General features: G+C 41.8%; 1 protein-coding gene across 4 annotated transcripts in view; it reads right to left on the bottom strand.

The window, feature by feature from the left end:
* Positions 1–27,751, bottom strand: part of BBS9 (Bardet-Biedl syndrome 9) — a 445,045-nt gene that overhangs the window by 328,886 nt on the left and 88,408 nt on the right. For all 4 annotated transcript variants that reach the window (XM_062178843.1, XM_062178842.1, XM_062178845.1 and 1 more), the window contains exon 6: positions 8,918–9,092. In XM_062178843.1, the coding sequence (XP_062034827.1) occupies positions 8,918–9,092 (175 nt within the window). The remainder of the gene's footprint in view (positions 1–8,917; positions 9,093–27,751) is intronic.

Below are 27,751 nucleotides of genomic sequence, written 5' to 3'. Positions count from 1 at the left end.
AGGGGCTGCATTGTGGCATAGCAAGTGGAGCCACTGCTTGCAGCATGTCATCCCATATGGGTGCTGTTTGGAGCCCCAGCTGCTCTGCTTCCAATCCAGCTCTCTGCTAGTGCACCTGAGAAAGCAGCGGAGGATGGCCCAAGTGCTTGGGCCTCTATACCCACATGGGAGACAAGGAAGAAGCTCCTGGCTCCTGGCTTCAGTCTGGCCCAGCCCTGGCCATTGCAGCCATTTGGGGAGTGAACTAGCAGATCAAAGAGCTCTCTATGTCTCCCCTCTCTAACTCTGTCTTTCAACTAAATAAAATAAATCTTTAAAATAAAACAGAAAAAAAGCTATAGTTTAAGCTCTATTAACTTAAATTTAGGAATTCTAAAATTATCATAATGAAAAATTACAACTGGTAGCCTTGGGATCCACATGGAAGGAAGGCCTATATTTCCGGGAATGGAGAGAGGCCTACTTCCGGGGAAGAAAGTCCTTGTCAAGGTCCCTGCAGGTGCCTAAAGGTCAACCAGTGAGGATCAGACCCGCCTCAACCTTTAACTCCCATGCCCTGAATCTATAAAAGGAGCTCTCCCAATCTCTGACGCGCGACTTCCCTGGCCCCCTCGCTCTGTTGCTCTGTTGGGACCCGGGAGCCTCGCCCGGGAGCGGAACCCCAATAAAAGCCTGTGAACTAATCGATTCGTTTGCCTGGGGAGATCTGTTATGCGCCGGACACCTTACAACAACTACATGTCCCAAATATTCAACACTGGGATAAAACCTCTACCAACTGTTAAAGCACTTCCATTATTATTTTATTTGACAAATAAAAACAGGGACCTAGTGCAAGCATTAAAAATGGAAAAATCAACCACATGACCTGTACTCATGAGGAGCTCCCAACGCAGATGTGAAGATTCATACACACACAACGAAGCATAACTCAGAGTACCTGTGCTAATTAATACAAAGTGGGCACACAAAGCATGCGGTGGCAAAAACAAGCTCGTGGGAGTGGAGGAGGTTTGGTTTTGGTATAGATTCAGGAGGAGTAAGCTAGGCTTTGAGCAAGGAGTGAACATTTATAATACTGGTAAAGAGAGGAAAGGCATTAAGGCCAAGCAAATAGCACATCTGAAGGCAAGTAGTGGTAAAAGAAATATGAAAAGCCAAGACAAGAGTTCAGGAGAGATGCATGGTGGTGAGCCATGAGTTATGAGAAATGAGACAAAAAGGTAGGTGAGGTTGTAAAACCTACCCAAAAACCCCACAGCATAGATCTTCGTACCATACCAGACTGTCAAAATCCCAAGGTCTCCAAAACTACCAAACAATTAAACCTCATATTCTGACCCCCAAATATGATTGCTTTCCTAGCCCCAATTCATAGTAGCAGAAACCACACGCACTGGTGACTAGAAAATCATCCCAGAGCTTCTGCTATCGCTCTCACTTGGGCAATTAATTACATAGCGGTTTATTTCCCGTAGACACCAACCTAGTAGAGGGTTTTACAAAAATCTAAAGCTCCTTGGGCTGTTTAAAACTCCTTATATAACTACAAAGAGTTAAGATTTCCTCTGAGAAATAAGTGAGCCCCTGCATGGGCCTCATTAGCATCAAAAAGCAGGTGGAGACGCAGCCAAAACTGCCTCCTGATTTACAAATCCAGACCAACTCTCTTCCTGGAAAACAACTCCGAAGAGTGTTTTATTATTTAAACACAACTAACAGTAAATTCAGATGATGACAAACATACAAGAGTATCTATTTTATGATTTTTCCTTAGCACCAATAACATACATGAAAATCTATTTCCAAAACGAAATAATTACAAGTAGTCTTGGAAATTCTGAACTAAAGAAACATTTGGGTCTTTCTTACCATTCAGTACTCAATGATACAAGCTAAAGAATGAAATTATCTTGTTGAGACTGCTGAAAGAATAATCAGGCCCAACGCTAGAAGACTTTATAAAAGAGTGGCACGTGAGAACAGAAAGGTGCTGATCACAAATAGAGCAAGTCCAGTCCAACAGTGCTGCTTTCTGACCCAGTGGCCACGAAATGCTTTATGGGTCCTGTGGAGCACCAATGTCAACCCCAAGCGTATAATTTAGTGCTCTTCCATATCACATCGTAAAAACAGCAGCAAGTAACTAAAATATGGATGGAGGTGTCACAGAGCACAAAAGTAAACCCTGTGAAATCATTTATTTTTAAATGAAACATAGCTGTCACCTCAAAAGGGTACAGGACAATTTGGGAACATTGATATTTCACACAGAGAACTTTGGGAGAAATGGAAACTCTGGAGACAGAACATTATTATATCCATGTCCACTACAGCTAAAACATTCTCAATTATGCCAGGGACAATCATTTTCATTGAAAGATGCCAGTAACAAAACAGAAGCTTTCTTTACACTCTTTTCACTCCATCCAGTCCTTATTGGCCATCTACTTTTGGCAAGGCACAAGGCTAGGCCCTTCAGGGAATACAAAACTCCTGGCATCAAGGACCAGTGATGCCCAGTCAAGGAAAATCCAAACAAGCAAATATCTACTACCAGTGTAAGCTTGAACAGTACTTGAGGGAAGCACTGATAAGCCACTTTATGAATTGAGGAGGAAATGTTGCCTACAGCCAGATCAAGGAAGAATTAAAAAGAAGAATTAAAAAGACATAATTTTCCTATGCAGGAAAGGAATGAAGAGCATTTCAGACCTAAGGAGACGTGAGCAAAACAGGAGCAAGAAGCACTGATCATCTGTAGAGGACACAAGTATTTCAATTTGGTCAGAGCCTAAAACTGGTGAAGAACACAACATTCTTTTAAACCAGCTGGCTAATCTCAAGAAATACACTTTTTAAAGCTTCATGAAAGGAGCTGGCATGGTGGAGCAGCGGCCTGAGCTGCCCCTTGTGACGCTGGCATGTGGAAGTGCTGGATCCAGTCCCCACTGCTATGCTCCCAACCTAACTCCCCAGTAATGTGCCTGGGAAGGCAGCGGAAGATGGTCCAAATTCTTGGGTCCCTGCTAGCCATGGGGAGACCTAGATGGAATTTCTGGCTCCTGGCTTCATCCTGGTCCAGCCCTGGCTATTGTGGCTATCTAGGGAATGAACCAACAGATGGAAGATTGATCGATTAACCTATCTCACTCATTCTCTCTTCTTTCAAATAATTTTTTTAATCGTTTAAGCCTATTATTTACTTAGACATGTATTAGGAGCTACTAAAGGGTCCTAGGAAGTGTGCACCAGACAGAAGGTAAGAAAAAAAAGCTTTTGCAGGTATGCTCTCCAGGGAGCCTCCCCCCATTCAGCTCTCCCTTAGAGGATCCCCCACTCCAACCTTCCAGTGTGCCTCTCAATATGCTAGGCAACGCTATCTGCAGCTTGCCTCACCATGGACTGAAACCCAGGATTGACTTGCTGCCTCCCATAGTGGCAAAAGGAAGAGAGACAGGTCTTGCTTGATTTCACATTCTTAAGACTTTATATAATGTGTGGCACAGAGAAACTTCTTGAAAAATGTTTGCCAAATGAAAAATTGAATGGTTGAATAAATTAATTGAATTATTCAGTCAGTGAGCAGATGTTTAAAATACATTCTATTCTTAGAAACCTGATAAAGCAACACACACTCTGGAGCATTTTTTAACTACCAGAAGAGCAAATATAATATTGGGCAAAAATCAGTATTTTAGGCAGAAATGTATCTAGTAAGTAAAAATAAGAGCATACTTGAACCAGTTAACTTTAAAAATCCCTAGAGGTAAAATGGGACTAGGCTATAAAGTATGTGAAATGTCATTTGAGTCATCCCTCGGTATTTATAGGGGATTGGTAAAAGGACCCCTTGCAGATAACAAAACCCACAGATGCATGAACCCCTTTAATAAAATGTCACAGTGAGTCAATATAACCTACCAGCACATCCCCCTGAATATAGTTACACACTATATTAACAACAGGGATATGCTCTGACAAATACATCCTTAGGTGATTACATTGTTGAGCAAACATCATGGAATGTGTTGACACACATTTAGATGGTTGTATTGTCACTAGGAACTGTAATATTATAGGACTCCCATGATACCCATGTATGGGGCCCTCATTGGCTAAAACTATGTATGCCATGCAAGACTATACGTTAGGCCAGCGCCGCGGCTCAATAGGCTAATTCTCCACCTGCGGCGCCGGCACACCAGGTTCTAGTCCCAGTCAGGGCACCGGATTCTGTCCCGGTTGCTCCTCTTCCAGTCCAGCTCTCTGCTGTGGCCCGGGAGTGCAGTGGAGGATGGCCCAAGTGCTTGGGCCCTGCACCCACATGGGAGACCAAGAGAAGCACCTGGCTCCTGGCTTCAGATCAGCGCAGTGTGCTGGCCGCAGCGCGCCAGCAACAGCAGCCATTGCGGGCTGAACCAATGGCAAAGGAAGACCTTTCGCTCTGTCTCTCTCTCTCTCTCTCACTGTCCACTCTGCCTGTCAAAAAAAAAAAAGAATTAAAAAGTAGTGAATGTTCCAATGGGAAGCATTCTACACAGGAGACTCAGAATGACAATTGCTTTAAGTAACACTCTGACCTCAGAATCAGCTCTTAAGGCTTCCTGGTCTGGCTGAAAAGCCAGCAACAGCATTTCAGGCATGGAAAGCCAAGACACTGTGGCAAAAAAAAAAATATATATATATATATATATTCCTCATGAAGGATCTCTATGAATGAGATCCCAATTGAAAGAAATGGCCATCAAAGAAGGATGTACTTTTCTCGGAAGGGAGGAACTTCCACTTTGCTAATGGTCTTGTCTAAATACTGATAGACTCTGGATTCTAAAGGCTTCCATAGCTGGCACTGTGGCACAGCAGATTAATGTCCTGGCCTATAAGCACTAGTATCCCAAATGGGTGCCGGTTCGAGTCACAGCTGCTCCACTTCCAAACCAGCTTTCTGCTATGGCCTGGGATAGCAGTAGAGGATGGCCCAAGTCCTTGGGCCCCTGCACTCGCATGGGAGACCTAGAAGAAGCTCCTGGCTCCTGGCTTCAGATCAGCGCAGTTCCGGCTGTTGCTGCCATTTGGGGAGTGAACCATCGGATGGAAGACCTCTCTCTCTCTCTCTCTCTGCCTCTCCTCTCTCTGTGTAACTCTGACTCTCAAGTAAAAAATAAATAAATCTTTAAAAAAATAAAAGGCTTCCATAGCCTAGGCTTCTCATGTCAAGAACCTTGGGTGGTCACTGACATCATACATAAAAATATTAATTGTTAAGTTAACAACAGGAGTCACTGTGTACTAACTCTCCATGTAGGACCTCTATCCTCAATGAGTTGTATTATGAGAGTTAAATGTGATACTTATCCTCAAACAGTTTGTGTGTGTGTATATGTGTGTGTGCAAATTTTTGAAATCTTTACTTGGTATAGAGTTGGTCTTCTGTGTACAAGGCTAATTGAAAATGAATCTTAATGAAGAATGGACCGGGAATGGGAGAGGGAGGTTAGAGAAGTGAGAGTGCAGGTGGGAGGGTGGGTATGGTGGGAAGAATAACTATATTCCTAAAGTTGTAAATATGAAATTTGTTTTCCTTAAAAAATAAGTTAATTGGGGCTGGTGCTGTGGCTTAGCAGGTAAAGCCACCCCCCCCCCCTGCAGTGCATCCCATATGGGCTCCGGTTCAAGATCCGGCTGCTCCACTTCTGATCCAGTTCTCTGCTACAGCCTGGTAAAGCAGTAGAAGACGGCCCAAGTACCTGTGCTCCTGCACCCACATGGGAGACCCAGAAGAAGTTTCTGGCTCCTGGCTTCAGATCAGCGCAGCTCTGGACGTTGAGGCCATCTGAGGAGTGAACCAATGGATGGAAGACCTCTTTCTCTCTCTCTGCCTCTCCTTCTCTCTCTGTGTAACTCTGACTTTCAAATGAATAAATAAATCTTTAAATAAATAAATAATTTTTAAAAAGAAAGTAAACCTAAAAAATAATATCTAAAACTATGTAAATAATTGCTTAGGGGATAATGACAAGAAAAAAAGTCCACATGTGCTCAGTACACATGCAATTTTTTTTTCAAATATTTTCCATCTACAGTCAAAATAATCCATGGATATGGAGCCCACAGATATGAAGGGCCAACCGTGAAAGAAGGTTCATGTTTTCTAATAGGAAATGAAAATTATACTGGATTAGACAGGTGTTTTAAAAGGGTAGCTATGGAAGGAGCATCACTGTCTACATTAGAGGTTAAAAAAAAAAAAAGAAAAAAACAGAAGTCTAAGTAAAAAGATGAAGGCCCAAACCAATGGAAATTAGAAGCAAGAACTGAATAAGAGAATTAAGAGTAGAAAAGGCAGGATTTAGTGACTAAACTGTTGTGACAGGCCAAGAAAGTAAAAAAAGAAGAAAAGGTTATCCAAAGTTGGTGCACACATGGCCAAGGGAACAGTGGTACCAAATAGCTTTCCCTTGTTCCCAAAAAAAGAGCAAACAATTCTCTCAACTCCAACGGAAAGCAAAGCTCAAAGTGTGTCCCTGCATTAGAATCACCTCGATTATATTATATCTACAACGATGATTCCTGGGTTATCCCCAAAACCGTAAATCAAAATCTGAGAGGAGGGGACCAGGAATCTGTAAATCTGTGTTTTATAACAGGTTTCCCAGCAGAGTCTTAGCACACTAAAGAATGAGACCAGCCTTTGCTAGTTCCTGTTTCAAAATAACTAAGTAATTAAATATCTACAACAAAATTGAAGATAAATTATGTCTGAAAAGCCAATACTATTAGCTAATTACATTCTGTTGACTGATTATATAGATAGGTTTAATGAAATCTCAAAAGAAACCAAATAGTTTTCATACTTTCTATCATCCTAAATTGCATCAGTGATTATCATTTAATTTAACCTATTGAATTTGGCAACGTAACACACAGCTTAATGTTATGAACTCTCTCAATTGTCCTCATTTCACAATAATCAGATATCTCATACATTTTTACCATTATAAAAGACCTACATAATAGATAAAGTGTACATTTTTTTAGTCTTAGATGGAGATGAACTTAATAGATTGCTATGTTTGAGAATTACCACACTAAACAACCATGTAGACTTCTGTGAGATTCAACTCACACAATAAGGAAACCTACACATTGCTTCCTCATCCAGGCACTCCTGGGGTTATTACCAAATTAATTCCAATGTGCATATTTCAAAGTGTGAGTAATAGAGCATTCAAATCTTTGTGTTGTGACCCCAGACAAGCACTACTTGGCAGAGGGTGAGACACAGAACTCTGTTGAAAGCTGAAAAGCAGATCTCCTCAATATTGCTTAAGCTTCGGCACGTCTGAGTAAATTATACAGATATTTTCCTCAACTTCTCAAAACAAGTATAATATTTTATTTATTACCAGTAGCCATGCCACAATTCATTCATCTTCTTTGGATAAGGGCCATAGGAGTTACAGAAGGAACATGACATGATGAAACACTACCCTCCATCAGTGAACTTCTGCTCAGTCACAAAGCATTTGCCGATTTTTCAGACTTTTGAACCCTTCTCGCCTTGACATTCACCAAAGGGAGATTGCCACTCAGAAGGGAAAACTGCAGTACCTTGCTATATATACAATACTGAAACCTGAAGACAAAAATTTGCAGCTGTTGCCTGATAAATTTATGTTTGCTTCCTGCCTTAGAAAAACTCATGCAACCAAAAATAGCCCTGAAAAGCTACAATGATGTGTTGTTTAGATGTTTTAAGTTTTGAATGTTGCCATCAGTTAAGATAACAATAAAATTACGAAAGATAGTGAAACCCTGCAGGTCTATTTCTTTTCTCAGCATGGATTTCTACTTTCTTTTCCCAATTCTTTCTGCCAACAAAAAATGCACTCTCCAGAAACTCTAAACCTTAACTTATTGAAATTCAGCTGGTGAAGGAGAAAACAGTCTCTCTCAAAAACAATTCACCAAGATCAATAAAAATTTCCAGCGCAAAGTATAAACTGTTTTCATACTCAGTGTCATCCTTTACCTCTACTTGAATTATTTTTTAAAAAATTATTCACATTCCTAACATCATTTGTATTTCTTCTCAGTATTTTTCCTATCTCACAAGTATTCTGTTTTCTTAAAAAACTGTTCCACACTTGAACTTTGGATTTGGCTTTTTTTTAACTCAACAACGTCTTTTATTATTTCTATCACAGAATAGTCACAATAACTTATTGAATATTTTCTGTGGGGTGGCAATTTGGAATAAATTTAATCTTTTTTTAATATATTTTATTCATTTATTTGAGCGGTAGAGCTAGAGACAGTGAAAAGAAGAGACATAGAGAAAGGTCTCCATCTGCTGGTTCACTCCCTAAATGGCCACAGTGGTAAAAGTGAGGCCAATCAGAAGTCAGGAGCCAGGAGCTTCTTCTGGGTCTCCCATGCAGGTGCAGGGGCCAAGCACTTGGGCCATCTTCTACTGCTTTCCCAGGCCACAGCAGAGAGCTGGATCAGAAAAGGAGCAGCTGGGGCATGAACTGGCGCCCATGTGGGATGCTGGCGCCGCAGGCAGCCCTACTGCACTACAGCACCAGCCCCACATATAATCTTTATAACAAACTTATAATTATCTCCTTTAGAGTCTCGATAAGGACACTAACCATCAAAAAGTTATACACAGCAAAATAAGAATTCCACCCAGATCCGTCCCCTCTGAACACCTCTTCTCAAATCACTGTACTACACTTCCTTTCAAATACTTTCTGATACAAAAAGAACAGGCTAAATATCACAATTACGTTTTATCACAGAAATCTCTTTTTCATTAATAATATTGAAGCTCTTTGTGGTAAAAAAAAATTAACAAGAAGTAAACACACCAAAAAAATCTTGATTTCAAAGACTCAACTTTCAGACTTACTTGTAACTCTCCACTTGTCGGCAGGAAGAGACAGTAATGAAGGAATCTGTACGAGAACTGTAAGCAAGAGGGCCAGGAAGAAGGGAACCAGGGAGAAATCTCCCAAAAGCATAGCTTTCCTGCTCAAACACCATCAGCATCCCATCCATCGACTGGATACATATTAAGTCTCGACCTACAGGATAAAAAAAGCAAACAAGATGACCTTTTCTTTTCAAATATAATCTTTTAATTTATCACTATCCACAACAAACACATCACAATTAATTTGTCTCCACTACATAGCCAATAGCTTAAAGTTTAAACTACAAAACAACGAAGCTTTCAGGTTACTGATATCAGTATACATACATTTTACAATTTTTAAATTATTCAGAGGCAGGTGTTGTGGTGCAGCTGGTTAAGCCTCCACTTGAGCACCTGCATCCCATATTATCACAGTGCCTGATTCAAGTCCCAGACATTCCACTTCCAACACAGCTTCCTGCTCATGTGCACCCTGAGAAGCAACAAGTAATGAATGGTTCAAGTACTTGAGTCCCCCGCATCAGTACAGAGACCTGAATAGAGTTCCCAGCTCCTGGCTTCAGCCTGGCCCAACCTCAGCTGTTGAGGTCCTTTGGATAATGAACTAGTGAACTGAGGATCTCTCTCTCTCTCTCTCTCTGCCCTCCAAATAAAATTAAAATAAATAAAAAAATTTTTTTTGACAGGCAGAGTGGATAGTGAGAGAGAGAGACAGAGAGAAAGGTCTTCCTTTTTGCCGTTGGTTCACCCTCCAATGGCTGCTGCGGCCGGCGCATCTCGCTGATCTGAAGCCAGGAGCCAGGTGCTTCTCCTGGTCTCCCATGGGGTGCAGGGCCCAAGCACTTGGGCCATCCTCCACTGCCTTCCCGGGCCATAGCAGAGAGCTGGCCTGGAAGAGGGGCAACCGGGATAGAATCCGGCACCCTGACCGGGACTAGAACCCGGTGTGCCGGCGCCGAAAGGCGGAGAATTAGCCTGTTAAGCCACGGAACCGGCCTAATAAAATTATTTTGAAAAATAAAACAAACAAGAATATTTCAACAATTTCATACGAAAACAACATTAAAAGATGTTTATTTTGGTGCAAAAAAAAATCTTGAAATCCATGCTCATGGGGGGGTTTCAATAAGTTCATGGAAAATGCATCCTATAAAAATACCATGCATACATTCTTTTGCCAAAATAAACTGACCTTTGAATTCCATTTTGCTATGAACTTTTTGAAAGTCCCCTTGTAATGCCAAAGTAGAAAAAGAAAACAACCCAGGGGCCGGCGCTGTGGTATAACAGGTAAAGCTGTTGCCTGCAGTGCCAGCATCCCAAATGGGTGCCAATTGGAGACCCAGCTGCTCCACTTCCAATCCAGCTCCCTGCTAAAGTACCTGAGAAAGTAGCAGAAGATGGCCTAAGTGCTTGGGCCCCTGTACCCATGGGGAAACATGGAAGAAGCTCTTAGCTCCTGGCTTCATATTGGCCCAGCGCCAGCCATCTGGGGGCGTGAACCAGTGGATAAAAGATCCTCTCTTTCTCTCTCTCTCTCTCTCTCTCTCTCTCTCTCTCTCTCTCTCTCTCCTTCCCTCCCTTCCTCCCTCTCTCTCTCCCTCCTTCCCTCTCTCCGTCCTCTCTGTATCTCTGTCTTTCAAATGAATAAATAAATCTTTTAAAAAATAATAAAAATAAAAAAGGTGTGGATTCACACAGATGTTATCTGTGTGGGTGCATGCTGTACACGCGTACTCACAGACACATTCAAACAAAGAATGCTTTATTTAGCCATTTGGCAGTCTCATCTGTCTATAATCAACAAAAACAAATAAGCATAAAAATGCCTCTATGCAGTTGAAATAGATACTTCAATTACAATAGGACTTTGTAATAAAAAATCACGCAAACTTTTCACAGGGAAGATTTCCAGATCACTCGGAGCATCAATTATTTTTTTAATTATGGTTCTAACAATTCTAACAACTGCAGTTTTTATAAACAAGTTACTAATATTCCTGGAGCTTCAGCCAACTCATTTGTAAGATGAGAATACTTGCATAAAAACGCCAAAGTTATCAACTAATCTTCAACAAAGGCTCCAAGAATGCAGTGACGAAAGAATGGTCTCTCCAATAAAGTGTTAGAAAAATTGGATATCCCACGCAAAAAAAAAAAAAAAGAATGAAATTGGATTCTTATCTGACACCATACACAAAAATCAACTCAAAGTGGATTAAAGACTTAAACATAAGACCTGAAACTATAAAACTTCTAGAAGAAAACATAGGGGGAACACTCCATGACATTGTTCTTGGCAATGATTTTTTTGGATAGGATACCAAAAGCACAGGAAACAAAAGCAAAAATAGACAAGAGGGACTACATCAAACTTAAATAATTCTGCACAGCAAAGGAAATAATCAACAAAGTTAAAAGGCAACATATGGAATGGGGGAAATATTTGCAAACCATATATCTAATAAGGGATTAATTGCTAAAATATATAAGGAAGTCATATAACTCAATAGCAAAAAAACAAATAACCCAATTTAAAAATGGGCAAAAGACTGAAATAGACATTTTTCCAAAAAAGACATACAAATCGCCAACAGAAATACGAAAGGTGTTCAACAACACTAATCATTGGGCAAATGCAAATCAAAACCAAAATGAAGTATCGCCTCAGATATGTTAGGAAAAGAGAAGGAAAATCTGCCATTTGCAACAACATGGCTAAGCCTAGAGGACATCATGCAAAATGAAATAAGCCAGATACAGAAAGACAAATACCACATGATCTCACTTATATTTGGCATCTAAAAAAGCCAAATTCATTGAAACGGAGTAGGAGGGTGCTTGCCAGGAGTCAGAGGGTGGGAAGATGGAGACAAAATGGTCCAAGGATACAAATCTGCACTTCTAAGATGAGCAACTTCTAGAGAACTAATGTACAGCATGGAGACTACAGCAAATAATAATGTATTATATATTTGAAATTTTCTAAGAGGGTAGATCTTATGTGTTCCCAACACAAAAAGAAGACAATGTGAGGTGATGGATATCTTAATTTCTTTCTTTCTTTCTTTCTTTCTTTCTTTCTTTCTTTCTTTCTTTCTTTCTGACAGGCAGAGTTAGACAGTGAGAGAGACAGAGAGAAAGGTCTTCCTTCTGTTGGTTCACCCTCCCAAATGGCCACCATGGCCAGCGCGCTGTGCTGATCTGAAGCCAGGAGCCAGGTGCCTCCTCCTGGGCTCCCATGTGGATGCAGGGCCCAAGCACTTGGGCCATCCTCCACTGCACTCCCGGGCCACAGCAGAGAGCTGGACTGGAAGAGGAGCAACCGGGACAGAACTGGTACCCTAACAGGGACTAGAACCTGGATCAGCCTAGTGAGCCACGGCGCTGGCCTTAATTTATTTCTAACAACAATTTCACAGAGTATACATATATTGGACTGTACACAATGAATATATATAATTTATATTTGACAGTAGTACTTCAATAAACTTGGAAGGAGGGAGAATTCTAAGCTTAGAGACAAGATGTCAAAGTACCTACCGCTGTATAGCATGTAAGGCATGTCATAAATTATGGCATTAAAATAAGGATTTTTATCACCTGCTTCCCAACCCAGAGAAGAAAAAGTAGCAAAATTAGAAAAGGGGTGAAGACACTGTGAAATTATGAACAGTGACAGTTAACATCCTAACAAAAAGGACAAAAACAGAACACCTTTAAAATATGTATCAAATCATTTTTTCAGGAATTTATTAACACATTAGGTTCTCAGGGTCAAAGCAAGTGCATGATAATTACTGTAACACAATTCTCAATTCTCATGTTAATGTGATATTAATAAAAAGAAAACAGATTCAATGTAGTTCATAGATACAATTCTAAGAACATAATTATATATTATCAAATAACTTTTAAGAGAACAGTCTAGGCTTAGAATAGCAGCAAGGATAGGATTTATTAGGATTCATTAGGTAGATTTAATAAAGGTTGGTATAGCTCAGTCATTTGCAAAAAGAACTTGTGTGTGGAGATACTGTTTCCTCCAATAGCCATTCGGCTTTAACGCCAGAACCATGAATCATCACTAGATACACAGCTATTCAAAATAAATCCTACACTGGCAGTCCTCTATCGCCAACACAACATATGATTCTAGTCTTGTCATTGTTCAGGAGCAGAGGTTATACATACAACTTCCAAACGTGCCTTGCAAAGGACGGAGTACATCCTCCCACTTCGAGCCGGCGCAATGGGAGAGGAGGAGCAGCTTGTGTCTTCAGAGGTGGATACCACATACTGGGGCAACAGTCTCACTACCTCCTCCGGACTACATTATCTCCAGGTGGTCACATATGACAGAAGCAAACACCTTCCTTATTTAGGCCATCATTAAGCTGGGCATTTGTTAAAGCAACCAAACCTGCACTGTATTAAATAATGCAGAACATAGCTGAGTCTAAATAAAGATCCAACCTGCATCACTACCTCATAAATTATGGCCTGACTGGATCCTGACACCAAAAAACAACCAGGCAGGGGTGGACATTTGGTGTAGCAGACAAGATGCTTCTTGGAATGCCTGAATATCATACCAGAGTACCTAGGTTTGAGTCCCAGCTCCACTTCCAATTCCAGCTTCCTGCTCTTGTAGACCCTGAGAGACTGCAGGGGATGGCTCACATAGTTGGGTCCTTGCCACCCACATGGGAGACCAGGCTCCTGGCTTCAGCCTAACCCAGCACTAGCACTGGGAGCGTGAACCAGTGGATGGAAGATCTCTCTGTATCTATCTGTCCTTCTTGTTTCTCTTTCTGACCTTCATATAAAAAAAACATTTTTTAAAATTCAAAAAAGAGAACATGCAGAGAAGACATAGTGGGAAAAGTCAGGAAATTTGAATGTGATTACATTCTTTTATTTATTTATTTATTTTGGACAGGTAGAGTTATAGACAGTGAGAGAGAGACAGAGGGAAAGGTCTTCCTTCTGTTGGTTCACTCCCCTAATGGCCGCTTCGGCCGGTGCTGCACAGATCCGAAGCCAGGAGCCGGGTGCTTCCTCCCGGTCTCCCATGCGGGTGCAGGGACCCAAGCACTTGGGCCATCCTCCACTACCTTCCTGGGCCAAAGCAGAGAGCTGGACTAGAAGAGGAGCAACCGGGACTAGTACCCAGCACCCCAACCGGGACTAGAACCTGGGGTGCCGGTGCCGCATGCAGAGGATTAGCCAAGTGAGCCGTGGCACCAGCCTAATAATGATCCTTTTTAAAAGACTGATTTATTTTTTTGACAGGCAGAGAGACAGAGAGAGAGAGACAGGGAAAGAGAGAGAGAGATCTTCCATCTGCTGGTTCACTCCTCAAATGGGCACAATGACGGAGTCCAGGTCTCGCATACAGATGCAGAGGCCCTAGTACTGGGGCCATCTTCCCATGCTTTCCCAGATGCATTTCAGGGAGCTGAACCAGAAGCAGAGCAAGCAGAGGCTTAACTGGCTGCACCGCAACACCAGCCACGTCATGAATGTTCTTTTGTGTGATCATGGGACAAAGACTGTACCTTCTTTCAAATGGTTCATCAAAAAACAAATGTCTCTATACACATATATATGTACACAACAGTTAACTCTAGATGCTAAAAGTAGGGGTGTTCATGTTACTTCTTCTACATTCTTTTCTCAAAATGTAGAAAAACAAAGTATATATACATATATACATTTTGTACATGACAAAATTATCATGACCTATAGTTGGGTGACCAAGCTGTATTCTTAGTATCTGGATTATTAAAGACTGTGACCTCAGAGCATATGTACTTGCAAGCAAAAGTAGCAATAAAATTTGTGTTTATTTTAATAGGTGGTATCATGGAACCATCAATCTCCAGTGTAACCAAAGACCTTACAGAAATGATCCTCACAATGTGGTCCCAAAACAGTACTACCAGCACTATCAACCAACTTCTTAGAAATGCAGATTCTAGGATCCCAGTCTAGACCCAATGAATCTGAAATACTGGTGACAGATTTTCACAAGCCATACAGACTCTTCTGATGCATGCTGAAAGTTTCAATATCACAACAGGTAAAGAACTAGAGCCTGCATCCCAGAAAAAACTTGGACCCTTAACATGGTATATCGTCTTATTCATGTAAACGGCAGCAATACAGAGAATATTTAATATACTATAAAGTCTAAGCAGGCTACTTACTGAATCAGATAATCCAGATTTGAATCCCACTTCAATAATTAGTGGTGAGCTTAGACTCGATTTTCTTTGTCTGCAAAGGCATATCTATCTCAGTAACGTTCTGTGAGGATTAAATAAAGTAATATTTGGAAACTAAATCTAGCAGTGGCAAGTGATCATATTATAGTTTTTTTTTTCATTTTTATTTATTTATTTGAGAAGCAGTCAGAGACAGTCAGAAAGACAGAGTTTCCACTTGCTGGCTCACTCCCCAAATGCTTGCAAGGGCTAGAGCTGTGCCAGGCTGAAGCCAGGAACCAGGAACTCAGTCCAGGTCTCCCACCTGGCTAGCAGGAACTCAACCACTTGGGTCATCACTATTGTCACCCAGGGCATGCATTAGCCGGAAGCTGCAGTCAAGAGTCAGGGGGAGGGATCAAACCTGTCAGATGCCCGTGTCTTCACCACTCATCCCAATTAGATTTTATTTTCATAACTACTTTCCAAGCCTCATCCTACATATTGTATTGATGTTTAACTATTGCTATTTCCCACACACATCATAATGAAACAGGCTTCCTTGCTTTTCCTTGTTTTATTTTTTTCCTCAATAAATCCTTTTGTTTTTCTTCCCCAGGTGTGGTGACATTTGCAGGCTTCCTCCTGCTCATTCTGACCTCATCCCAACCTTTAAGTTAGGTTCTAACTTTCATAAAACAAATAGTGCTCCACTAGTTGGAATGGTTGGTTTGGGGACTGGTATAATTTACAACCAAAGAGAGAAACCAAATCCCTAAATTGAACTGGAGCTAGAAAAACAGTAACTCTTCCCTGGAGAATAAAGTGTGAGAAGAATAAGGTCTGGAAGCACAGAAGCCATTTGGCTTTTCCAAGGGCATTGCTTGGGCCAGTGCATCAAGCCACACCTGGAGCCAAACTACCCCTGAACTTTCCAAGCCAAAAAAAAAAAAAAAAAAAAAAAAATCCATGAATGTTTAAGCCGCTTCAAAGTGGATCTCTGTCCCTGAATCAAGTAGATCAACCTATTTTTGCTCTGACATCACCAGCTGAGGCTCACACGTCTTCCCAAAAGTCCTCTTTCCCCTTCATTCACCCTCCATCTGTGATCCCAAAGAGCCCTATCCTTACCCTAGAATATTTTAGAACAATCATTTATAGAGATTATCTGTTTTAGTGCTCTCGTTCAACCTAGACTAAACTCAAAAGCAGAAACTGCATGCTACTCATCTTTGTAAATCCAGCAAGTATAAAGTGCCTGGCACACAAGAGATACATTAATAAACGTCTGTTGAGCTAAAGTAAGCTGGGCAAAATAATTTATTCATCTGCGGCTCGGATTGGCTGAGATTTTATTCTATGTGTTTCACACACTGCATTCGAAGTATGTGAAAAATGCTTTATTTATCACCATCTTGGCCACTGACATTCAGAAAAATGTAGGGATCAATCCAAAACATTACTCAAAAATAAATAAATAAACCCTTAAAATCATACTTCAAATCACTATGTTGGAAGGCACTTCAGAATACATACCAAAGGCTCTCCTAACAGATAATGGGAATAGAAGGAACAATCCAGAAAAGCCGTGAAAGTTGTGTAGGTCTGATAGAACAGAGCCAACAGGAAGCCTTCATCAAAGTGATGGGCTTTCAAGAGCTATTTAAATGACATAGTGTTGAACCATACTCAGACTCCTCACCACATGCTCAGTCTTATATCAGGAGTTGTAAGAAAGAGACAACAGCAATTTGTCAATGACAACCGTCATTTACTGAGCACCTGCTATGTTCTTAGCATTGTGCTGAACTCTTAATCAGTATATAAGCTATAATTTTCAGTAACTAAAAAGTGGTCAACAGTTCATATTTTACACATGGGAAGACAAATTCATGGAACTAAAATAATTTGTCTAATTATTTGTCTAATGTCAATGAATTAGAAGGTGAGAAAACTAGCATTCAAATTGGGATGTATCTGTGTCCACTATACACACTGAATCCTTGGAAGGCAAACCTTACATTCATTTCATAAAAACACAGGTTAGCATGCAAAATTTAAATGATGTGAAACAGACTAAATACTAAAGAAAATCAAACAGCTTCATCACAGTGAACGTCCTGGGAAAACTTTCATTGTAGAGGTAGGATGCACCCTGGACTGTGGAGGAATTGCTAAGTAAATAGGAATCAAAGGTAAAAGCAGCAATTCTGGGGGAGAAAAGTAACCTATTAGAAAAACATAGGGTCAGTCAGAGCTGAGCTGAGTGCAGAGGATCAAGCTTTACCAACAGAGCAGGAAACATAAGAGCAAAAGATTGAAACGATATCTTAAATGAACACCTCCTCAAAAATTATGCCTATGCCGGCGCCGCGGCTCACCAGGCTAATCCTCCGCCTTGCGGCGCCGGCACACCGAGTTCTAGTCCCGGTCGGGGTACCGATCCTGTCCCGGTTGCCCCTCTTCCAGGCAAGCTCTCTGCTGTGGCCAGGGAGTGCAGTGGAGGATGGCCCAAGTGCTTGGGCCCTGCACCCCATGGGAGACCAGGAGAAGCACCTGGCTCCTGCCATCGGATCAGCGCGATGTGCAGGTTGCAGCGCCAGCCGCGGCGGCCATTGGAGGGTGAACCAACGGCAAAAGGAAGACCTTTCTCTCTGTCTCTCTCTCACTGTCCACTCTGCCTGTCAAAAAAAAAAAAAAAATGCCTAAGCTGCACAAGAAAATTAAATATTTTTAAAGTGAAAATTATTAGGATGGCTGGAGATTTCATCAGAATTTTACATCTCGATGTTTATTCCATTACTGTTGAGCATGATGAGAGAAAAATAACCACCACAATATGAAATGTGATTTGCAAGATCTGGGAACAAATGGAGAAAAGATTCGTCAAGATCATTTTGAAAGGATTTTGGAAAGTGGTATTTTTCAATCATCATAGACCAAAAATGTGTATGCCCGTGGGGAATGTTCTACCTTGGCAACCCCAAGAAATGAGTGTTTAGTAAATAGTGCATCTCATTTCCTGGTGTTGAAATTATAGTCAAAGCTAGTCAATTACGCAGTGACCTGGCTGCTAGATTAACAGTTTTCTCCGCTAAATGACAGCCTATTTGTTCAAACAGTATAGAGTAACTGTGCGTGTATTCCCATGCCCAGAAGTAACTTCTACCATCCATGACTTGGAGCATTTTCCATCACGCAATATTTTGGCAACTGGGGCCCCGAGGAGGGCAGTGCTGAATGCCATATTCTCCCTTTCTGTGCTGTCTTTCTCTTCCTGTGGAATCCATGCAGCAGAGCAAGTGGCACACAGGAGAGAGGACTACCATTACTCAGCATGCTACATGTTTTCTGAATCTCTCTGTGCTCATATTTCTTTTACACACTGTATAAAAATACGAGTGAAGAAATGCAAACGTGACCTGTGGCCAAGCATATATTGCAGTTCAGCATGCAGCTGTCAAAAATATTTGGTTTTTCTCCAAGTCTGAAAACACATGAAAAACAGCTGTACAGGTAGTCAAAAAGGCAGACAGGAAACATCAAGAGGCTGATACACAAGAACACAGGAGTCCAAAGTCTGTGGAACTTCCGCTGATTTTACGCACGCACGGAAAAAATTTTGGTTGTTGCTACAGAAAAACTGAAAACACTAACATTAATCTTTACTGCAAACCTAATTCAAAAATGATATTACATGTCTGCTATGAGCAGACATTAAAATGCTCCGTGTAGCAAACCGACAGCTACTGCCTTAAAAACAAGTAGTAGACGGCTCTCTAGAGCACACTAGATGCTGAATTTGTCACTTGGTATCATTTTTGCGCTTTTTCCACACATGCTGACACTAACAAAACTATTATCATTGTTTTGAGATAGAGCTATTATTTGGCTATGCTTAATAACTGGAAATTAGATGACTGAGAGAGCAGCTACTTTCTTACTACCCTCTTCCTCAAATTCTTTTTTGTTGGAGCATTCTAAAAGTACTTAATGCTTTATAATAATGCAATATCCAATTAGATTCTAAGTTTAAAACCCCAGGCATAAATAAATACTTTTAAAACCCTAAGTGAACACAGGAAATTAATAAATAGAATACATGTGTTGAGTTAAATAGCTAATATTTTAAATTATGTACTAGGGAAAAATCCTCAACTATTATTTAAGTGTTATCCCCAATAAATAACTTTGTGAGACTAATTACTTTAAGAGTCCAGAAAATAAAAATTGAGTCTACATACTAACTCTTCCTATGAACTTCTCTTTTGACATTTTAATGTGTCTCATTTTAATAGTGAACTTTAGTAGGTTCACAAAGACCACTGCTGCGTGTTTCACCAAGCTATTTATCACAATCTTTTCCCCTAAACTGTGAACAAGCTTAATAACATATTATAAGGAAATTACAGCCATTCATTAAATTAGCTTTATATGTGATATACTCCATATGAATGCAATGTTAAGAGTTTAAAAGGAGCTAAACTTTATATTATCACTTGCATCCACAAAATATTGAGTGAATTATTTTGTCAGATACCATGATCATGAAAGCTTTGAGAACATTTTCCATAATTCATATTCATTCAAAAAATTCCACAAACATGCATTGAAAAACTAGCATGTTCTGGGGAGGCACAGTTGAAATCCTCAGAAAGTTCAGCGAGTATAGGGGTTAAACAACTAGTTATAACAGTGTAAGAAGAGAGACATTAAAATAATGGAAACGGCTATGGGAGCATGATTCACAGTGTCCTGAAGAATCAGAAAACGCTTTTGAACAGAGATCACACTTGGATCTTTCAGGTTGCAAAAGAGTCCACCAGTCAATCCGAGAAGCAAGTGCAGACGAAATGTCATGCACAGAGCCTGGACCATGAAGAAGCCATGTTTGGAGGGTCCAGGGCAGGCAGGGCCCTGGGACAGGCTGAGCTGATGAAGATGACAGGATCTTCAGACAGAGCTGCTGGTAAAGTCTCAACTTGAGTCCAGGCTTTGCTGCATCTTTATCTTAGCCCAGGGAGACTATCAAAGTTTCTTTGCCTGCAAGGCAGTGGGATGAAGAAAAGACTACATGATACTTACTGTAAGGTTACAACATCGGGGCCAGTGCTGTGGTGTAGCAGGTAAAGCCGCCACTTGCAGTGCCGGCATTCCATATGGGCGCTGGTTCAAGTTCCAGCTGCTCCCCTTCCTATCCAGCTCTCTGCTATGGCCTGGGAAAACAGCAAAACACGGCCCAAGTCCTTGGGCCCCTGCACCCCCATGGGAGACCGGGAGGAAGCTCCTGGCTACTGGCTTCAAATCAGCACAGCTCCAGCCGTTGCTACCATCTGGGGAGTGAACCATTGGATGGAAAATCTCTCTCTCGCTCTTGCTCTCTCTCTGCCTCTCCTTCTCTGTCTGTGTAACTCTGACTTTCAAAATAAACAAATCTTTAAAAAAAAAAAAAAGGCTACAACATAATCAAAAAGCATACTACCCAATACCTGATATGAAAATGATCACTAATTGATATTACTGGAGTAGCTTTCTTTTGCACAGCAAATGATGTAAAAAAAAAAAAAAAAAAAAAAAAAACAAAAAAACTTAAAATTGGGAGTGGGAAATCCCTTCAGAGCAAAAAGGGTAAAATTTAATGTAAGAAGGAAGACACACACACAATCAAAATTTCATCTTTTTTTTGCTAAAGCAAAGGGTTTTTAAAACTTGAAGAATTACAGAAAGTATCTTAGACCATAGGTCTGTGTCAACTGTTGGCTGTTCAGATGCTTCTCTGTGTATTGTAAATTAATGTTCTCAAACCAGCAATTTCCCTAACAGAATAACTATTGAAATCACTAAAGAAACATACTGTGGGGCTGGTGCTGTGGCATAGCGGGTAAAGCCACCACCTGCAGTACTGGCATCCCAGATGGGTACTGGTTCCAGGCCCGACTGCCCCACTTCCAATCCAGCTCTCTGCTGTGGCCTGGGAAAGTATAAGAAGATGGCACAAGTTCTTGGGCCCCTGCACCCTCGAGGGAGACTCAGAGGAGGCTCCTGACTCCTGGTTTCGGATCCACACAACTCCTGCCATTGAGGCCATCTGGGAAGTGAACCAGTGGATGGAAGACCTCTCTCTCTCTCTCTCTCTCTCTCTCTCTCTCTCTCTCTCTCTCTGTAACTATGAGAGAGAAAAGAAAAGAAAGGGAAGGAAAGGGAAAAGAGAATAGAGAGGCTGGAGCTGCAGCTCACTAGGCTAATCCTCCGCCTGCAGCACCAGTACCCCGGGTTCTAGTTCCGGTTGGGGTGCCGGGTTCTGTCCCTGTTGCTCCTCTTCCAGTCCAGCTCTCTGCTGTGGCCTGGGAAGGCAGTGGAGGATGGCCCAAGTGCTTGGGCCCTGCACCCGCATGGGAGCCCAGGAGGAAGCACCTGGCTCCTGGCTTCGGATCAGCACAGTGTGCTGGCCTTAGTGGCCATTTAGGGGGTGAACCAACGGAAAAGGAAGACCTTTCTCTCTGTCTCTGTCTCTGTCTCTCTCTCTCTCTCTCACTAACTCTGCCTGTCAAGAAAAAGGGGGAGGGAGGGAGGGAGGGAGGGCGGAAGGAAGGAAGGAAGGAAGGAAGGAAGGAAGGAAGGAAGGAAGGAGAAATTAATTGTGAGCATGCAAGACAGTCCTATCTGGGCTTGGGAAGTGAGCTAGCTGCCTCTGTCTCTGCACCCTCACCCCAGCACACACACTCTCGCTCATGTTCTCGGTCTCTGTCTCTCTTCTCTGCCCTGTCATCCCCCAGCCTCTCATAGTGATGTTTTTAGCAGGATGACTCCCCAAGCAATGTAAGGAAGATAAGACAGATGATATCACGCAGAAAAGCTCATGTACTTAGCATTTTTTTCTTCTCCCTCGTCCAGAAGAAAAATTCTTAAAGGGTAAGTATAATGGTAGAGTATAATTATTTTAAAAAATAACTAGTTTAAAATGAGGTAGACTTCTCAAGGTAAGAGATCCAGAGAACATTCGCCAAAGTTTTAAAAACATTTCTTCATTTTGTACAAATGTTTTTCTCTTGCAATAATATTGGTCTCACAAAATAATAACTCCAGAAGCTAAATAGTTGCTGTTTATATATTATTAACCCTCTTATTCTAAAAGTCATTAGTTTATCAAAAGATGGAACAAGAAAAAAAACTACAGTTGACACTGAACTAAGATCAATTAATTAAGAGTTGTGGGGAAAAAAAACTAAAGCCAGGAAATTCTCAGCTGAAGCTAAGATCTAAACTCATATAGGATTTTAAAAAGTAAATAAAAATGAATTATGGATAATGATAATATTAACTTTCAATTTCTTGAACAAACTATTCCTATCACAAAGTTCAATGTGCCATTAAACCATTGTTTGGTCTATTGAATTCCTTTGGTTTCTTCTGAAGGAAGCAGTTAAAATTACATATTCTTAATAAAAGTACTATAAAGACAAATGAACCAAATTAGTCATCTTAATATGCAGATGCCATTGTGTTACCAACCTGCTCCATAGCTTCAAAGGTAGTCCAGTGTCTCCAGAATTAAGTGCAAATTCATACACAGGATATCCAAAGAACTCTTCAGTGTGCCTTCTAAATAAACTTTGAATAATCCCTCCTCATTTGGTCCTATGAGTTAAATACTCCAAGTAAAATTACCCTCCCTGCCCTAAGCATCATATACCTTTTTTTTTTAAGATTTATTTATTTTACTTGAAAGAGTTACACAGAGAGAGGCAGAGAGAGAGAGAGTCTTCCATCCGATGGTTCACTCCCTAATTGGCTGCAACGGCCAGAACTGCACTGATCCAAAGCCTGGAGCCAGGAGCTTCTTCCAGGTCTCCCACGCGGGTGCAGGGGCCCAAGGACTTGGGCCATCTTCTACTGCTATCCAAGGCCATAGCAGAGAGCTGGATGGGAAGTGGAGCAGCTGGGTCTTGAACCGACGCCCATATGGGATGTTGGCGCTTCAGGCCAGGGCATTAACCCGCTGCGCCACAGCACCGGCCCCATCATATGCCTTTTTGAGTATAGTTCAATTCACCTCAGATGCCATTTTCCCATCACAACATCACAAAATCATTCTTTTTTTAAAAATTTTTTTAATTTTTTATTTTTTTGACAGGCAGAGTGGACAGTGCGAGAGAGAGAGACAGAGAGAAAGGTCTTCCTTTGCTGTTGGTTCACCCTCCAATGGCCGCCACGATAGGCGTGCTGTGGCCGGCGCACAGCACTGATCCGATGGCAGGAGCCAGGTGGTCTCCCATGGGGTGCAGGGCCCAAGCACTTGGGCCATCCTCCACTGCACTCCCTGGCCACAGCAGAGAGCTGGCCTGGAAGAGGGGCAACCGGGACAGAATCCGGCACCCTGACCGGGACTAGAACCCGGTGTGCGGGCGCCACAAGGCGGAGGATTAGCCTGTTGAGCCACAGCGCCGGCCCACAAAATCATTCTACACATCCTCCACCTCCATGATCCAGTGCCACCAACCACTTCCATGAAGGCTTTTCCAACTGCCTTTAGACATAAACGAGCCACTCTCTCTCTACTCTTTCATACTATATATTGCATCACTCCCTAACAGTACAGACAGTATCTTTCCTGGTGATACAGCTAAATGTGATGCACTTTTCTCACTTCCACAAATTAAGTATGAAATCCTTGAAGACAAGGCTTTTTTGCTCTCATTGACTAGCTCACAGCATTGAGTTTAGCCACTTATGTCTTCTCAATTAAACTGAACCACCATGAAAGTATGAAATCATATCAAACTGTGGTTCTACATACCAGGACACCAATGATCATCAAGAGAACCAAGATGGTTAATAATATCAATATATTCACATGAAAATCCCTTCAGAGTTAGCATTTTGTTTTGTTTAATTTTCATTTATTCACTTTCATTTTCTTTGAAAGGCAAAGAGATAGAGAAAAATAGAGACGGAGATCTCCCATCTACTGGTTCACTCACCAAATGCCTATGACAACCAGAGCCATGCTAGGCCAAAGGCAGGGGCCCATCCAATGGCAGAGACCCAAGCTCCAGAGTCATCATCTGCTGTCTCTCAGGGTCAGAAGCTGAGTGGCCAAGACTCAAATTAGACACTCCAATATGGGTTGAGAATGTCCCAAGTAGCAACATAACCACAGCACCAAATACCTGTCCCTGGCAATATGTATTTTTTAAAAAGATTTATTTATTTATTTGAAAGTCAGAGTTACACAGCAGAGAGGAGAGGCAGAGAGAGAGAGAAAGAGAGAGGTCTTCCATCTGCTGGTTCTCTCCCCAACTGGCTGCAACGGCTGGAGCTGTGCCGACCCAAAGCCAGGAGTCAGGATCTTCTTCTGGGTCTCCAACATGGGTGCAGGGCCCCAAGGACTTGGGCCATCTTCTACTGCTTTCCCAGGCCATAGCAGAAAGCTGGATTGGAAGTGGAGCAGCCAAGACTTGAACCAGCGCCCATATGGGATGCTGGCACTGCAGGTGGTGGCTTTACTCGCTACACCACAGTGCCAGCCCCCCTAGCAATATGTTTTTTTCATCAGGCATCCCTACTTTTGACTGTCCCTAGTATATAACAGAGTTCAAAAAACTTTTTTTCTATGAATGAATTGCATCAGTGTAAAAATAGTATGGTGAAAGACCCTAAAGGACTTGTTACACCTTCCGCTCCTCCCTCTCTTCCTCCTTTCCCTCTCTCCACCTGACTTCCTCCCTTTGGTGGAGACCTTGGTGCCTAACCAGACTGTTCTCAACTCCTTGCAATGCAAATGGCCAAGCAGATCAGCTGCACAGGGCAGCTATGACACAGATCAGAGGGAAATTCCCAGAGAATTCAAAGAGCCCCCTACTCTTCTGCCAACTGCCTTCTACACCCCCCCACCAGTGGCAAATTCTCTACTAACTCAGGATAAAACCTGAGTCCCAAATGCGCTCTGCACGCAGTCTCTTTGCAAGAACAGACTGTCGCCAACCTTTTTGCTTCCAATAAAGCAACCTCTGTTGAGGTCGGTCTCCATCTCCTTTTTCCATCTATTCTTCCTAGGGATATGAAAGACCAAAACCCTGAGCTATTCCCGACCTAACAGGCTCAAAATAATTAATTTTAACAAGCAATACTTAAACCGTGTTTCAAAATTAATATCTATCTTGGTACTACATAATTAAAACTGTCAAAAGATTATTAAAAGTAGAGGAAAAGGGGCCGGCACCGTGGCGCAGTAGGTTAATCCTCCGCCTGCAGCGCCAGCATCCCATATGGGAGCCAGTTCTAGTCCCGGCTGCTCCTCTTCCAATCCAGCTCTCTGCTATGGCCTGGGATAGCATTAGAAGACAGCCCAAGTCCTTGGTCCCCTGCACCCTGGGATAGCATTAGAAGACAGCCCAAGTCCTTGGGCCCCTGCACCTCCTGGCTTTGGATCTGCGCAACTCCGGGCATTGAGGCCATTTGGAGAGTGAACCAACGGAAGGAAGACCTTTCTCTCTGTCTTTCCCTCTCACTGTCTATAACTCCACCTCTCAAATAAATAAATAAAATCTTTAAAAAAAAAAAAAAGGTAGAGGAAAAAAGGTTAACTATGTTCTTCAGGAAATAAAGGAAGTATGAGGGAAAACCTCATATATATTAATAAGAAGGAAAATCATAAAGAACAAGTTATGCAAACTCAAGATGGATACAAAGAACAGAATGATCCCTAGATCCACCAACATTTCATTAAACTCCGACTTCAAATACATTCTCAGATTAAACCTTAAGACTTTAGTAATTATTACAGCCTGGGTACCAAGTCTTTTTCTGGGTAATACAAAACAAGAGATTATTATCAGTCAGCAAAGTACCCCATCCTATTGGATGCTTTTTAAATATCCCCTAGTCCAAGAGCAGGATGGTATATCTTTAAAAAATTAATTGAGCTAATATGGGGAAGTATCAAATACAGACAAAGTATGAAAAAGTAGTGCAAACAGCAGTAATTTTGAACCTGAAAGACAGGACAACATTTTAAATCCTGGCTCTGACACATCTTAGACATATGACCTTGGATTATTTATTCAATCACTCAGTGTATGGCTTCAAAAGCAAAATAAACCTTATACTCTATAATGCTCAAAATATATACTCAAAATAAACTCTATAATCCATAGATCGGCTGTGAACATTAAAGGAGGGGACATATTTACTGCCCAGCACAGTACCTGGCAGGGGGTAGGAATGAATGCCACTCTAATCCCAAACTCAGCACACTGACTCAAAGAATTAAACCAACTTCCCCTAGCACCTATACTTAACCTGTATCTCGGATATCAGGTCAATTAGTCATAAAGTCTCACTGCGTAAGTATCAACGTACAAAAAGGAATGCAAAGGAAAGTTAGCACAAAAGGTGACTGGGAAGCTAGAAGTGGTTTCGTTCAAAAGTTTCTATCTTCGGCCGGCGCCGTGGCTCAACAGGCTAATCCTCCGCCTTGCGGCGCCGGCACACCGGGTTCTAGTCCCGGTCGGGGCACCGATCCTGTCCCGGTTGCCCCTCTTCCAGGCCAGCTCTCTGCTGTGGCCAGGGAGTGCAGTGGAGGATGGCCCAAGTGTTTGGGCTCTGCACCCCATGGGAGACCAGGATAAGCACCTGGCTCCTGCCATCGGAACAGCGCGGTGCGCCGGCCGCAGCGCGCTACCGCGGCGGCCATTGGAGGGTGAACCAACGGCAAAAGGAAGACCTTTCTCTCTGTCTCTCTCTCACTGTCCACTCTGCCTGCCAAAAATTAAAAAAAAAAAAAAAAAAGTTTCTATCTTCATTTGCTAAAAGCAGTGCCTCCCAAGCTCTTGAATTTCACTGATCTGTAAAATCTAAAAACTACTGGGAAACATAAGAGCACTGTCAATCCTGTGAACTGCTCAACCAGGAGATTAAAAACAAAAACAAAAACCAGCCCATCCTCACCAGGATTTTCTTTAAATAATAATAATAATAATAATAATAATAATATGTAGTAAATAAAAATGTCAGCACCAAGTACTGCCTGCCTTTTAATTGAAGAAAAAGAAGATAGCTTTATGAAAAACTCACCATATTCACTATTTGTTTTCATTATCTTAAGACCATTTAAAATGGAAGACAGCATTGAGAACCACTATAATTATTCAACATTAGCCATTTTTAAAGTACTCCTCTCTATGCTAGCACTTCAGGACCATGTTACAGGCCGGCGCCATGGCTTACTTGGCTAATCCTCCACCTGCGGCACCGGTACCTCGGGTTCTAGTCCCAGTTGGGATGCCAGGTTCTATCCCAGTTGCTCCTCTTCCAGTCCAGCTCTCTGCTGTGACCCAGGAAGGCAGTGGAGGATGGCCCAAGTGCTTGGTCCCTGTACCCACCTGAGAGACCAAGAGGAAGCACCTGGCTCCTGGCTTTGGATCGGCGGCAGCGCACCGGCCACAGCAGCCATTTGGAGGGGTGAACCAATGGAAAAGGAAGACCTTTCTCTCTGTCTCTTTCTCTCTCACTGTCTAACTCTGCCTGTCCAGAAAAAAAAAAGAACCATGTTACATATAAAGAACTCAAAAATATAAGAAAAAAAAAAGGGTATTTC

The sequence above is a fragment of the Lepus europaeus genome, chromosome 20 (genome assembly GCF_033115175.1).
Source record: "Lepus europaeus isolate LE1 chromosome 20, mLepTim1.pri, whole genome shotgun sequence".
Lineage (NCBI taxonomy): Eukaryota > Metazoa > Chordata > Mammalia > Lagomorpha > Leporidae > Lepus > Lepus europaeus.
Note: the sequence above shows the minus strand (reverse complement) of the source record. Positions and strands in the feature narration are given on the sequence as shown.